This window comes from Pan paniscus, chromosome 13, assembly GCF_029289425.2.
Source record: "Pan paniscus chromosome 13, NHGRI_mPanPan1-v2.0_pri, whole genome shotgun sequence".
Taxonomy (NCBI): Eukaryota; Metazoa; Chordata; class Mammalia; order Primates; family Hominidae; genus Pan; species Pan paniscus.
In genome coordinates this window covers 33977763-33993541 of record NC_073262.2, presented here as the reverse complement: position 1 = coordinate 33993541, position 15779 = coordinate 33977763, and the positions used below count along the sequence as shown (strand labels likewise).

Genomic DNA, 15779 nt, shown 5'->3' with positions numbered 1-15779 from the left:
TTTGGATGAGAAAGATGCATCACTGTAGGTGCATTGATTATAACAAATGTACCACTTTGGTGCAGTATATTGACAGTAAAGAAAGCTGTGCATGTGAGGGCGGTGGGAGTATACAGGAAGTCTCTGTACTTTCTGCTTAATTTTGCTGTGAACCTAAAATTTGTCTAAAATATAAAGTCTATTTTTTTAAAAGTCAAAAACATTTTGATATATATTACCCATTTTATTCAGTTCTAAATATTTAAATATATGTATGATTTCTTAGTTAATCCAGATTATTTTGAAGTATGATCCTAGTTTCCAAATACATTTTTAAAAATCATTCTGCTGTAGATTTCTATTTTGTGTGTGTGTGTGTGTGTGTGTGTAGAGAATGCTTTTTGTAAATTGCCAATTATTTGAAATACTTTTAAGACTTCTTTGGAACCTAACATATGGTCAAATTTGAAAGAATTTTCTATAACTTTGGTGTACATGGAAGAGTATATATGTATTGGTTTAAGTTTATTAAACACATTTAATAAAGCTTTAAATAAATATCTTTGTACATCTCACTCCTCAAATGCATGAATATATCTGTGTGATAAATTCCTAGAGGTGGAATTGTGGGTAAAATTGGAGACACATTGTAAACATTGAAATATATTGCTTTCCATAGAGGTTCACCAATCTCCACTGAAAGCAAAGTGTCTGCTTCCTGTACTCTCACCAGCATGGGTATTACTGGGCTTGTTTATTATCAATCAACTGATGTCGAAAGAATGCAATCCCACTGTGGTTTTGAACCACATTTTTCTTATAGGTGTTACAGACCGAATGTTTGTGTCCAGACCAAATTCATGTTGAAATCCTAATCCCCAGTGTGATGGTATTGGGAGGTTTGGGAGGTAATCAGTTACGAGAGTAGAGTTGGCATATCATAAGAAGATTGCCATCTGCAAACCAGGAAGAGTGCCTTAGACACACACCAGGTTTCCCAGTTCTTGATCTTGGACTTCCCAGTCTCTAGAACTGTGAGAAATAAATGTTTGTTGTTTAAACAACCCAGTTTATGATAATTTGTTACAGCAGCCTGAACTAAGATAGTCTCATTTTCCACCTTTTCCTATTGCAACTATTCTGCTTGTCATATCTGTGCTGAATTCTTAGTCATTTTGGGAGTAATATTTTTTCTTTTTCTTTTCGAGGGTCTCAACATACTTATTGTAAACTTATTTTTCAGACATATAGCTTATTTTCATTTAGTCATGAATAATTTATTTTGTAATGACTGATTTTGATGAGATAGTTTTCTTCATATATGTTAAAATTCTGGTTTGTAATCTCATCTTGGATCACAACCTTCATTTTCCTCTCTGACTTTATGAGTTTACTTGTGCCTATCTACAAGCATTGCTGCTTGGACTTTGGCCCACCCCATTATTTCCAGCAATCTTGGTTCAGAAATACAACTTATATTTTTTGTGTGAGATTCTATCCTAAAACAATATTGGACTTTTATCAGATTCAATCTCCAAGCCAGACAGAAGTTCAGCTCAATTGCCGTGCCTGTGTCCTCCCATCTCTTTAGGCACATGACTTCATTCAAGTAACTACCACTGGCAGCAACTAGCAGTGATATGTATAGTTTTTCAACTCTCCTTTCAAAAGCAAATGGAATTTCTTTCCAGGTTCTGATTTCCAGTAATGCCTGCCTCCAGATCCCAGCTTCATGTGGGACAGCTTTATTTCTATTGACCCTAAGATCTGAGCACCCATTCATTTCTGCTAGCCTACATACCCAACTCAGTAAGGTACTCAGCTTTAGCTCAGCACACTACTTGATACTGTGCTATATTTCTGTTACTCAGAGATACATATTTTTTGTTCATCAGGCAGTATCTCCTTTATTTTATCCTGTTATATTTTGTCATCACTTCTGTGTGTTGAGAAGTGAAAACAGAGAAGCAGAAAGTTCAGAGTGTAAACTTGAAGTCTCACCTTCACATGAATTTCTTTTTTATTGTTTTAATGACATTAGAATACTTGCGTGAATACACAACCATTTATTACCATCCCTATTGATAAGCAATATATTGTTTCTAATTTTTTACTATTAAAAATAAAATGACTCCTTGAATATCTTTGTGCATATATAACCTTATACAATCCTACTTTTCTTTACATGAATTTCTACAAGTAGGACAGAAGGATTAAATTTACATTCCTACAATTAGCTGGAGGGCCTATTTTCCCGGTACCTTGCCATCACTATGAAGAAAGGCATTTCTGAGTTTCTTTTCCATGACAGAGTGACTGAAAATTCACTTCCCTTTTCCCCAGTTATAATACAACTGCTATTTGTTAGTCTGGAGTGTAAGAGAACAGATGCGGCACAATGCACTTCTTGGTCAAAAATAGGTCCTTTGAGATTAGAAGTTCTTAAGTCCTGACTGTTATATTGTACTTGAAGTTAGCTCTCATTCTCATATAATAGGAATTTAAAAACCTACTGTGCCTACGTTTTGAACACCAATAGATGACAATTTATGTATAAGAAAGCTATTCTAATTACCATATATAAATTAATTAGCCTGAAACTTTTCAATGTTCAGCTAACATTTTAAAAAACTTTGAAAATAATCATGAACTTTGGATTAAACATTGTGGGTAGTTTAAACGTCTTATAGCTTGTAAAACTGAGAGTTTAAAGTAAATGAAAAAATATCAAAAGGTTTGTAGATGAATACATATTTTAAATCATTGCTTGTATTTGTGGTTCATTTTAATGACTGCAATGTTCATAGAAGTCCGTCATAAATGTGACTTTGTAATTGTGCAACTCTTCTGAAGTTGAATAAATTGTGGTTTACTATATCCAAAACACAGATCAGATTAGAAGCAGATGGATAAATTATTACCCTTTCAGTTTTTCCTTTCAAAGTGAAACATATGTTTTATCACAGTTTTTTTTACATTAATCTTTTGCTTACCTAAAAACTATTTGGTAGAAACATCTGATGTTTAATTAAAAGCATTATTAAATCGATAATCCAAATCTCAAGTCAACACATATAAAAGTGTTCCAGAAAATTCAGTTCTCTAAAGATAGCCAGCTTTCCTCATCATACTTCAGATTTATTTTGATGTTGAACCATATTCACAGGAAGTTGTTTTATAAGTGTTCATTGTAAAATATCAATACACATTTTAAAATAAATTACAAGCACTTAGAATATTCTGTTAAATTTACTTAATCATACTATTTATTATTTACATGCTTTGTCTGCAAATTTTTTTTTCTCAACTGAAAGTTCAAACTAGTTTTTATTAATACATAGCTTTGAGAATTTACATTACTGTGAATCTCCTTATAATTTATTTCTGTATAGAGAAATTGCAGCCTGGTTTTATGTTTCGCATCTCAATTTGCTTTAACAGCATATTCAAGTAATTGAAACTCAGGATTTTCCATATTGGTTTATATTTTGTTTTAACCAAGCTTTGCCAGTTTCTTTTTCATATATGTTTTAAAAACTGTTACCTGCTATATTTTAAGTTAATACAATCAGGAAAATGCCAGAAGTTATATGGAGAAAATATACACAATATATGCTTTGAAGTATGTTAACTCGAGTCAAATAATTGGCTCTTTGGCATTAGAATTCCCCTATTAAATGAAATCTATTTATGCCATCAATAATTCATTCATTTTACAATAATTCATCTGCTAATTTTCAATTAATACATGTTCCAAAAAGACCATTTCTAAACTTAAAATCACATTTTTCTAACAAATAACCCTAAAATTATGACTCTTTATGTAACAATTGAAGAGAGTCACATAATTGTGAAAAATATTGTTGGAAAAAAATGTTTTGGAAACACAATTTCCTTGCTAGGAAAAGGCTTCAGGAGTATGTATTTATCTATACCTATGTTAGCTTGCATTTATTTTTCTTTTTTCTTATTGGAATATTTAACTGTAACCAAGAGGCATGTTTAAGAAAAGAAAGACAGTGCTTTTTTATACCTTCAAATGTACATCAGCCCCGTGGCTTTCACAGTGTTTTCTTACACCTTTTACAACTTCTTATTTGTACTTTTTGTTAGAATATGCAATTATAGGGAGCAAAAGAAATCACTAAGAGCTCATGATTAAGCAACTGAAAAACAATTTCACATCAAAGAGAGATTCCAGAGATGTTATCATGAAATCTACAGAAAATTATTTCCATGGATTATTGGGAGGATGATACCAACCATTTCACAAATTAAACCACAATAGCTCATTGTAATCTAATTTTCTCTAAACTTCAACACATCATCTGGCATAAAGCGGGAAGAAAATAAGTTTATCATTTCAACTGGTACCCAGTATATGTAATAAAATATGGTAGAATATAAGACATTCTATTACTATAACTTTTCCATTTTGGTTTCCTATTTGTATACACTCACACACACACACACGCACACACACACACACACGAAACCAAAATGGAACAGTCATAGTAATAGGATATCTTTATAAAACACAATAACAGCCCCAATGATCCTCAAATCAAAGCTTTAAATGGCAGTCAGCATCTTCCTCAAAATAGAAATAAGCAATAGTACAGTAACATTTAGGAAATTAGTTGAAAATAAATACGTATAATTCTATCTTTCTTTTCTAAGTCATCTTCATTTAAATTTTAGGGTGAGGCCTTATCTACGGAAAGAGAAATGCTGCCAGCTGGTTTGGCATGCTTATCTCTCTCTTGATTCTGAATTTCCAGATTCTGTATTCCAGATTGCCTGGTTTAAAATCCCAAATCTCAGAAATAAATAAACAAATAAATTAATTAATTAAATTAAATCCTAAGTCTGACATGTTGGCTCTGTGAGCGTAAGCAAGTTAAAAACTTCTCCTTGCCTCATGAATCCATGCAGAGAACATTCATAGAATTATGCTAGCCCCATTGATAGTTCTCCCTAAATGTTAACTACTATTATTATACATGAGCACATCTGCCACAAATATAAGATTACTTTTTACAAAGGTGAGATACAGATTCAGCCTGAGCCAAAAGGACTCCACACTCAGGGAGACCCAATAGAAGCCAAAAGCAATGTTCACTTACCTGTACTCCAACAGGAAAACTTGGTTTTGTGGTCACACAATCGTGTGGTACCATTGCAACCTTTTTCATCACTACCATCTTCACAGTCTTTTTCTCCATCACAGCGCCACAAATCAGGAACGCAATTACCATCAGGGTGGCATTGAAATTCATTTCCGTTACAACCAGCAGGAGAACGAATCTCTTAATTTGAAATGAGGAAGAGAGAAGCAGAGGGGGGCAAGACAGGAGAGAAATTATGATTTTACTTGTTGGTAGTTTTTATTTCACATTTTTTTTCTTTCTTCAGGCATTATTATAATGCTAGAGAGAATACATTTTTACTTTAGATGGTTAATAAGTATAAATATACTCTAGTATTTTCTAATTCATTTAAATAACATGAATAGTCTGATAAAATGATGTTTCTTGCCTCCCCTAAAATTTCTGCAAGTACTATGTACATTAGAAAAGAAGAAGTAAGATAATTTGCGGATATTCTGTTGTGGTTTGTACTCATGTCTAAAGGATGAAATCTTTAAAGGCTTTTCTCTAAGACACATAAATTAGGTTATACATTCTAATCTTAATGATAAGACCTTGGCTGATTTTCTTATCTTTCCCTGGGTAAAATAAGAAGCAAATAACCAAAAACTAATAAGTACTTTCTAACAAAATCTTTGAAGAATAGCATTCAAAAATTTGAGAAATAGATACAAAAAAAAAACAGGTAATAAATATAACTTCTGGACATAAGATTTCAATTCTAGAATCAGAATAGACACTTAAATGTAAGAATTGAATGAAATACTATACATTCATCAATTAATAATTCATAACAATGACCAGGTAACATTATTGCCCCAAATCTGATGATTACAAATATAGGATAAATTCTGCAGGTAAACATAAATAAAAGAAAATATAAATGTTGAGATACAGATGTTTGGTAGTTTAACAATTGAATTACACGACTAATCTGCAGCTTATTAAAATTTGTTTTAACATCTAATGAGATATATTAATCTGTATTTCCAAATACTACAGTAAATAGATATTTTAGTAGATATTTTTAGACCAAAGTTTTAATGTAACAAATTTATTGTGTATCTTGCATAGCTCTATCTAGCAATTAATGTATAAGCTACCTATAGCAGCAATTGATATATATATAATTATGATTAATTTGAAGCAGGTTCAAGTGAATTTCTCATTATTTATTACACTGGTTTGGTAGATATCTATGGTTATAAATTAAGGTTAATCTAATGTCAAAGCTCATAATAACAGTGATATCACCAAAGCAGTCACTTACTCTTTTGAGACCTCTATTTGTTCATTGAGAATGCATCAACAGGGTTGATGTGAGAATTAAATTAGATATCTATAAAGGATTAATTCAACTACAAAGTTTTGTTGCTGTTATTTTCTATAATATAAATGGTTTAGTTCTTTAATTTTTCTTTATTTAAAGACTTTCAGCAATTATAATCTGTCAGGTGATACAATATTATAAAGATGTTCAAGATGGACTTGACCATACATCCTAAATATTGCTTGTGCAGTAATGCTGAACTAATAAATAACCAAGGAGAAACAACCCTGTGGAAGCAAGGATAAAGAAGTTCCACTGGTCAAAAACATGAATTGTAATAGAAAACCACTAGGACTAATTTTCAAAAGTGACCACTGCTAAGAACACATGCAATAATAAAGCGTTGAGTTTTGGCTTTCTTTAAGTCCTCTCCAAAATCAAAAACTTTATTTTTCTAGTATTCTAGCTATCTAATTCATTCTCACTTTGAACATACCATCTTTATGGTTAGATGAAATACTTGGTTTGCACACACACAATCAATCACACACAATTAATAAAGATGGTAAAGTCTGTGCACAAGGGGGAGACATATATAAAATGTGATATAGCAATTTCCCACCATATTTATTTAGTGTCTGCAGAGTGCTCTATATAGAAATATATTCAATGATTCAAACAAATGTATTTAGAAAATATCTGGAAAAAGAAAACAAGAAATAGGAATGCAACAATAAAAAGAAAAATGAATCAACAATATAGTATAACAACTATTTATATTATATTTACATTGTATTAGGTATTACACATAATATAGAGATGATTTAAAGTATATTATGGGAGGATGTGCATAGGTTATATGTAAGCACTACATCATTTCATATAAGAAACTTGAGCATTCTTGAATTTTGATATCTTCAGGGTCCTGAAACCAATCCCCAGTGTATATGGAGGAATGACTGTATGACATAGCTACTACAGTTGTAAAGAATTATTTTGGGACTGGTTTCATAAACAAGATATTGTAAAGTCTTTAAGCCTAGGCTATAACTTGAAACTCCTACATTAGTTCAATATTCAGGAAGAAGAAAAGAGACAACTCAGATAGACCTCCAAGGCCCAATCAGCTCTGTGCATCACTCTATGGTGAAGAGCCCAGCTTCCATGCAGCAATGAAAGGGCTTTTTTTCTTCTTTCCTTCTACTTAACTTTCGTTGAAAACAAAACAAAACATACTTTGGCTCATCTGACTTTTATAGCCTGTAGTATGAGCTCAACCAATAACATTTAAAAATCGTATTTCAGGTAATTGTCAGAGATTTCAAATATTTAATAAAGAATGGAAGGTGTAATCTATTGATTTTTCCACATTCTCCAAAATAAGAATCAAAGACTGGCAGCTCATGTATTGAAACTGTTCCTCAGTATGTTTGACGAACACACTATTGGTCTTTTAAAAATCTGAGAATTTCCAATAAAAACCTAGATTCTCTAGTACTTTGAAAATTAGGGAGCGTCTTGGGCTGGCATCCTTGCAAAGTTGACAGCTACTACCTGCTTTATATGGGGCCAAACTCAATTACATTAGCACCTTCCTTTTATAAAGATCAAAGCAGAATCTTTGAGGAGAGAGAGTATACTGTTATTATCTAAGGTTTTTTCCATTTGCTTTGTTTGCTATTGTTTATTTATTTGTGTTTCATAAGTGAATCCACTCATTTGTTTTCTTATTCTAAATAAATATTTACCTTATAAATTTAAATACAAATGTTATATTTACCTGGAGATTTTCTTTTTTTTTTTCTTCTTAAGCTACCCATGTCTGAACCTCTGTATGCTGGCATAACATCTACTAAGGGTCACCATAAACAACTGCATTATAATAACATAAAACACGAGTATAGTCCGAAGAAGAAAATATAATATTGTGAACTTTCAAACCTAAAGAGGATAACGATTCTCTAATAATGCACATACACATCACTAATGTGTAACTCCTTGTCTTGGTTATATATTCTCCCCAGCCTGGATTGCCCTCTTGTCTTCAGAATGTCACCTATTAATGTCCATGATTTTTGCTGTTGTTTTTGAGACAGGGTCTTGCTCTGTCACCCAGGCTGTAGTACAGTGGTACAATCATGGCTCACTGCAGCCTCAACCTCCTGGACTCATACAGTTCTCCCACCTCAGCCTCTCAAGTAGCTGGGACCACAGGTGTGTGCCACCACACCCAGCTAATTAAAAAAAAATCTGTACATACAGGGTCTTACTTTGTTGCCTAGACTGGTCTTGAACTCCTGGCCTCAAGAGATTCTCCCGCCTCAGTCTCCCAAAGTTCTGGGATTCCAGGCATGAGCCTTTGCACCCAGCTAATGTCCATGATTTTTAGGACTCATTTGACTTTAAAAAAATACCTAGGATTAGGTCTATATATTTGGGAACTTCACGAGTAGATTTTAGGGGATTTATAAAAGCTCAGAAATTTATACATGATGCTTTTTATTGATGTGCATTTTTTTCCGTGTCAGAAAGTTAGAGGTTTTCTTGACTCTCAAGATGGTCTTCAAGAGGAATGCCAAGACTTCACATTTCTCTGAGTGTTTCTTTATCTCCCATCCTGTGTACCTTGCATTGATATGGTAGCTTAGATGGCACTCCATTTTGCTTATGCTTTATATTAATTACATCAGATTGAACCCAGTGGAAAAAGGAACAACCATCAGCTCCTTTTGATTGAAAAATAAATAAATAGGTCAGGCGCAGTGGCTCACACCTGTACTTCCAGCACTTTGGGAGGCCAAGGCAGGCAGATCACCTGAAGTCAGAGTTCGAGACCAGCCTGGCTAACATGGTGAAGCCCCATCTCTACTAAATATACAAAAATTAGCTAGGTGTGGTGGCTCATGCCTGTGATCCCAGCTACTTGGGAGGCTGAGGCACGAGAATCACTTGAGCCCAGGAGGCAGAGATTGCAATGAGCCAAGATGGTGCTACTGCACTCCAGCCTGGGGGACAGAGGGAGACTCTGTCTCACACAAATAAATGGAATTGCCTATTGAAAGCATCTCATGTTACAGAAACGATTAATTTCCCTGCAGTTATGCACATGATAAGTAGCAGAGATGAGATTCAAACCCACATAATTAAACTTTGGAGTCTGCTCAGTTTTATGATTGTACCATTTTTAACTTCTTGTATGGTTTTTTTTCATATAAAAACTCAAGAACAAAAATAGAATTCATTCATATAATAATCAAACAGCATTTATAAAGTCATTAATTTTTATATTTAAATCATTGGCGTTCAGCCTGTTTGTTTTCTAATAAAATTTATCATTTATTTTATGCTATTGTAAGATCATGATAAAATTTGTTCTTTTATGAAAAGTTCAATACATTACCAGTTGTGTGAGGCAGAGTAGTATTATAACGAGGAAGGCTTTTTTTTTTTTTTTTTTTTTTTTTTTTTTTGAGATGGACTCTCACTCTGTTGTCCAGGCTGGAGTGCAATGGTGCAATCTTGGCTCACTGCAACCTCTGCCTCCCGGGTTCAAGTGATTCTCCCACCTCAGCCTCCCCAGAAGCTGGGACTACAGGCACCCGCCATCATGCCCGGCTATTCATTTATTTTTATTTTTATTTTTTATTTTATTTATTTATTTTTTTGTATTTTTGTAGAGGCGAGGTTTCACCATGTTGTCCAGGCAGGTCTCGAACTCCTGACCTCAGTTGATCTGCCCACCTTGGCCTCTCAAAGTTCTGGGATTACAGGCAAGAGTCATTGTGCCCAGTCAGCAGGCATTTTTTAGGCACTGGGCTAGAGCAAGGAATAAGACAGAGACTTATTCTCAGAGTCTAGAGTGCTCACCATTACACCATGGAACCATGTGTTCAGAGACTTATTCTCATAAAACTTGGACATGAGCAGAGAAGGGAGCATATAGGCTTTCAATAAATAATTATACAAGAAATCAACTAAATTAGTTAAGAAAGTCATAAGTGCTGTGAAGAAAACGGATCAGAGTAATATTATAGATAGTATAACAGAGAATAACAGACTGGTTATGCTGTGATAACAGACCAATACAAAATCGCTGCATCTTACACACATATACAACTTAATTATGGCTCATTTTACATATCTATTGTGGATCAGTAGGTGGGCTATCCCTGTGGTGGTCATTCAAAGACCCAAGCTGAAGAATAAGAGACCAACTTGAATGTTTGCAGTTGGCAGGCGAGAGGGAAATGAGGGTTCTGGATGGCCTCATAATCTGATGCAAAAGGAAGATACATCATTTCTGATCACAATTCATTGACCAAACCTCATCATATAGCATAGGGCCCCATCTTATTGGTCCCAGTCAACCACAAATGTCCCAGGAAGTACAACCTTACCATGGGCCCAGAAAAGAGAATAAATAGAAATACATTGTCAATATCATTGATGACTGCCATCAGGAATGACTTGGTTATAGGAAAAATATTAAAAAGGGTGATTACAGAAGGTGACACTTGAGTGAGACCAAAATGACGGGAAAGAGCTAGCCATGAAGATGTTAGGACAAAGAACACACAGAAGGAATAGCAATTGCAAAGACCTAAAAGCAGGAAAGAGCTTAATTTTTACAGAAAAAGAAAAATATATATAATGGTAGTGAGTGAGTAAAAGGAGACCTGAGAGGTAGGTAGGGGTGACTCTTGTAGAGATTTATCAAAAATTGTGCTAAGATAAGATAAGCACAATAGGTATCTATTAGAGATTTTGAAGCAGAGAAGTGATGGTGATATAATTTAATTTACATTGCTTAAAGTTTTTGCGAGCTGTTGTGTGAAAACACGGATTTTACAAGACTTGAGTAGAAGTAGAAAAAACAGATAAATGGGTTTCAGTGGAGTCCAGATGCAAAATGGGAGGCATATTTTTTGCATTTGAAAAGATTTCAGAATAGTGATTATTCAAATAAGTAGGCTATGTAGGCAGTTACAAACAATGTCTTAAATGCTCTGATAAGAGAGAATGCCAGGAGAACACACAGAGTGGAAGACTGTCCTGGACTTGGGGATTTCATACTAGGCATTTCTATGACAGAAAATTAATCAGAGTGTTCTGGGTCAGAATTAAGAGTCAGGCAGAGGAAAAAATTAAATGGAACAAAAGATTTTCTGCACAAAGCCAGCAGTATTAATAAAATTTTGTGTAATGTGTGAGCAGAAGAGGGGAGAAAGAGAAAGCTAGGTTGGTGGGCAAGGCCTAGATCTTGAAAGATCTTGTGTGTTGTGCTGAATGTCTTGGATATAACCTTATAGGCATTTGGGAACCACAGAAAGACTACAGCTAGATTCTGATGTAATCAGACTTGCAGTTTATGTAGATCACTTTGAGACTATTTAAACAATAAATAGAATAAAATCTCCAAGAACCTTCACATTTATAAGGGTTTTATGTATATGCATCTATTTTATCTGCTTGGACACTTAAAGTTTATACCACAGTCATATAGACTCACACACACACACACACACACACACACACACACACACACACACACACAGAGTTTTACTTCCCACTTCTCATTCTACTTCCTTACTATAAATTAAAAATATCTCAAACCCATTTCTCAATATCTGTTAGGTTTGGGTGGGTGTTGATGTTTAGGAATGCTGTCATCTTCTGCCAGAAAACAGAAAAAAGTCATGAGGTTTTATTATCTCTTGACCTTCTTGCCAAATTTGAAATCCGCTTCTGTTAACTGTTGTTGATTTTCCTCCGGATGGAGAGCTACATCCCTCTGAAGAACCTATGATGACCATTCCAGCTTGAGTTCCAAGCCGGTATGGTTCCCCAGAGTCCCAGTTTCTTAAGCTTCAGGGCTTGGCACACAATCTATCTTTGTAATAGATAGCCGTTGGACTTGTCCCAACAGACTGTTAAAATGATGACTATTTATATGTATATGTGCATGCTGTTTTGCTGTTATGTTTTCATGTTGCTGATGCCAGTTATATTTTTAACTGATACAATTTTATTGTATTTTTGCCCCGAAGCTATTTAAACCAAGCATACAATTTGGGGACTCTGATAAATAAGTAAATACAGAGCCCTGAAGGAAATGTGGCAACTGCTAGTAGAATTTATTCTAATATTTAAATGAATTCACTGTGACTAAATATTTATAGTTAGAAGACTAGCAACTGTACAGTGACAGAAAAAAAACTGTTTTCCTCCTAATGTTAAAAAAATGAAAATTAGTATTGCAAAAATCATACATATGATATAAATATTTTTATTCAGAATATACTTTTCGGTATATAAAAATTGTTAAAGCCCCCTTAGAAAATAGCCAAGAATGTTGCTGCAAATACAATGGAATATTTAAATTGTGAGGCCAATCTGAGGGAGAAGTCTTTTTCTTTTTCGATTATTTTAATGGAGTTTACACCTTTAACTTGTCATTCATTGTAAAGTGCTTTGAAAATTAAAAAGCACTGTATATTGGATGTGCACAGAGCTCCCCATTATAATCACCATGTGTCAGTCCTTGCTCTGTTCTTAGCTTTTCTGTGAATCACTATGTATTAATAATTCCTGCACTTAAGGCAGCCTTTTGCTTCAGATTTCTTCTCCAGGCCTGACACTACTTAGAAGCTGGTCTGGCAGCACATCCATAGCCTCATTCTGTTAACCAACAGAATGTGGACATACCTTTGTCTGTTCCTGTCTGAGGAGAACCTTAATATACCCCTAAGGAGTTTAGCCTGCCCTCAGTTTCTAGAGATCCTCAGCAGACAGATGCTTATTAAAAGCCACCTCCCAGACTTTGGGCTAACTGGTTTGTGTTGGGAATGGTGATTGTCCTGCTCTTTTCTATGTAATGTGGGATAAACTCCCTAGGGGATGCTGCCTACCTAATGTAGTATGATCTCTGCTGTGAACTAACAATGCAGTCAAGCCTAAGTCTTTCTTCTTAAATCAACTAGTCCTTATCCCATTGGACCTTCATGACTGCCTATAGGTCATCTGGATTTGCCATATTTCTTGGTTTATTATTCACATGTCACTTCCCTACCTTTAACCTCACACACACGTCCAGAACGTGGTTTTTGTGTTTTCCCTTTAATTTCAACAAACTCCTTTTACCTCCTTATATGTAGTCACCACTGTGAGATTATCCTGATAAGATATTGGATGAAACCATCAAAATTCGTCATGAGTACATAGACTTTAAGACTTAATGATAAGTGAAAAAAAAAATACAAGATTTCAAGACTTTATATAGGTTTACTGTCTGAGTCAGTTAGAAAAGTTTAATAGAAGGGAATGGGAAATAATGTGTGGATAACTAGGCAGAAGTTAAATTATCTTTAGTGTTCAAAACAGACATTCAAAGAGTAAGTCGAAACGGAAGTTTCAATGTAGAGTTCTAAATATCACCCAAGTTAAAGTACTATCGAAGCAAAAATCTATATAAAACATTGATTTAGTTAATTAAAATTTTATGTTTTGACATCTAGAACACCATGAACATTTCATTTAAAACATAAGTATCAGAAGAATGATGAACTCTTACATTATCTAAATATAAGTGGATAGATGCATTAATCCGCTGAATGGGCTATGTAAAGTAATTGAGAAATCAACTTTCCCATTCACTGTTTGTATTAACCAATCAACTTAACAGATATGTTAGTTATCAAATATTAAGTAAAATAAATTGCAATGTGGATAGGCTACATTTGGAAATTACTGTTTGATTTACCAGTGTGCTTAGTGGTAGCAAATATTTTCTAGGAAAAAACTGAACAAAAGATATTATTTAATTTGAACTTTAAAAATGATGTCAAACATTTTGTAGAAAGAATGTGCATAAGCACATACTTATGAGATATCTCTGTGAGGGAGGGATGGAGAATATAATTTAAAAATTATTAATAATTTATTCTTACTTCATCCCTTTCTTCTCCCTTTTGCCTTTGTCCAATGAATTTGATATTCTATAATATATGGGTGTAGGATTATTCAAGATTACAGATCTTTATAATATGTCTCCTTGTGTTCTAAGTGAGGGGTCAGCAAGCTGCAACCTGCAAACTAATTCCAGCCTACCACCTGTTTGTGTAAATAAAGTTTTATTGGAACCCTGACACACTCATTTGTTGACATATTGTCTAGGGTTGCTTCCATGCTACAACAGCAGCTTTGAGTAGTTGCAACAGGCGAAGCCTAAAATATTTACTGTCTAATCCTTTACAGAATAGGTTTGCCCACCCTTGTTCTAAACTATTCTAAATATTGTTTGTGATTCACAGAACATGATAATCAAGTATATACATATCAACAATAACAACCCAGGCACAGTGGCTAATTCCTTTAATTCCAGTGCTTTGGGAGGCTGAAGTAGGAGGATCACTTGAAGTCAGGAGTTTGAGACCAGCCTAGGCAATATGGTGAGACTCTGTCTCTATAATTTTTTTTTTTCTTAACTAGCAGGGCATGGTGGCATGCACCTGTAGTCCCAGCTACTCAGGAGGCTGAGAGGCGAGGATTGCTTGAGTTCAGTTTTAGGTTTCAGTGAGCTGTGATTGTGCCAGTACACTCAATCCTGGGTGAAAGAGTGAGACACTCTCTCTCTCTCCCTATATATATATATATATACACACACACACACACACATATGTGTATATATATACACATATACACATACACATATATGTATATATATACACATATACACATACACATATACACATATATATGTATATATATTCTGATACCAGAATGTTCCAGAGTATTAAATGCACAGAATATTGTATTAATTTATATGGATGCTTTTAGGCATCAAAGTTATTCATAAAAAGATTTTGGATGTACATTATGGCAATACATTTTCCTTAGGTAGCCATGCATGCACAAATGCCCACCTAGACTTCAAATAAATATCCTAACAAAAAGTGAATGATCTGTTCAGTATAGTGCAGGAATATAATATCTAAATGCAAATTCAGTTGAAGCTTCATATAAATAAGAAAACAAATGCTGACAGGTCAAATAGGTTCTAAAGGAAGCTAAATACCAACTACTTCTCAAAGAAAAGGCAGCACTTTATCCCATTGCTTATTTCTTTATTATCACAAAAGCATGGACATGCCTCATTACTGAGGAATGAAGTCATTATTTTTTAGGTTATTCGTGTTTTTTGTCTCCATGTTGTTTATTTTTTGCTGAATGCCTGAAATCCTACAGTTTAATAGTCATTAATCATAACTTGAGAATAGGGAACCAGAATTTAAAGACTAAGGAAATTAATTGACTTTTGTCATTTTTTAAGCTCTGCTAAAAAAGCAGGACAACAGGGTGAGGTTCTTCATTAAAATTAGGTC

General features: G+C 34.1%; 1 protein-coding gene across 3 annotated transcripts in view; it reads right to left on the bottom strand.

Annotated features, from left to right (window-relative positions):
* LRP1B (LDL receptor related protein 1B) overlaps positions 1–15779 on the bottom strand; it is a 1910203-nt gene that overhangs the window by 687142 nt on the left and 1207282 nt on the right. For all 3 annotated transcript variants that reach the window (XM_034954060.3, XM_034954061.3, XM_003822825.6), the window contains exon 21: positions 5106–5288. In XM_034954060.3, the coding sequence (XP_034809951.2) occupies positions 5106–5288 (183 nt within the window). The remainder of the gene's footprint in view (positions 1–5105; positions 5289–15779) is intronic.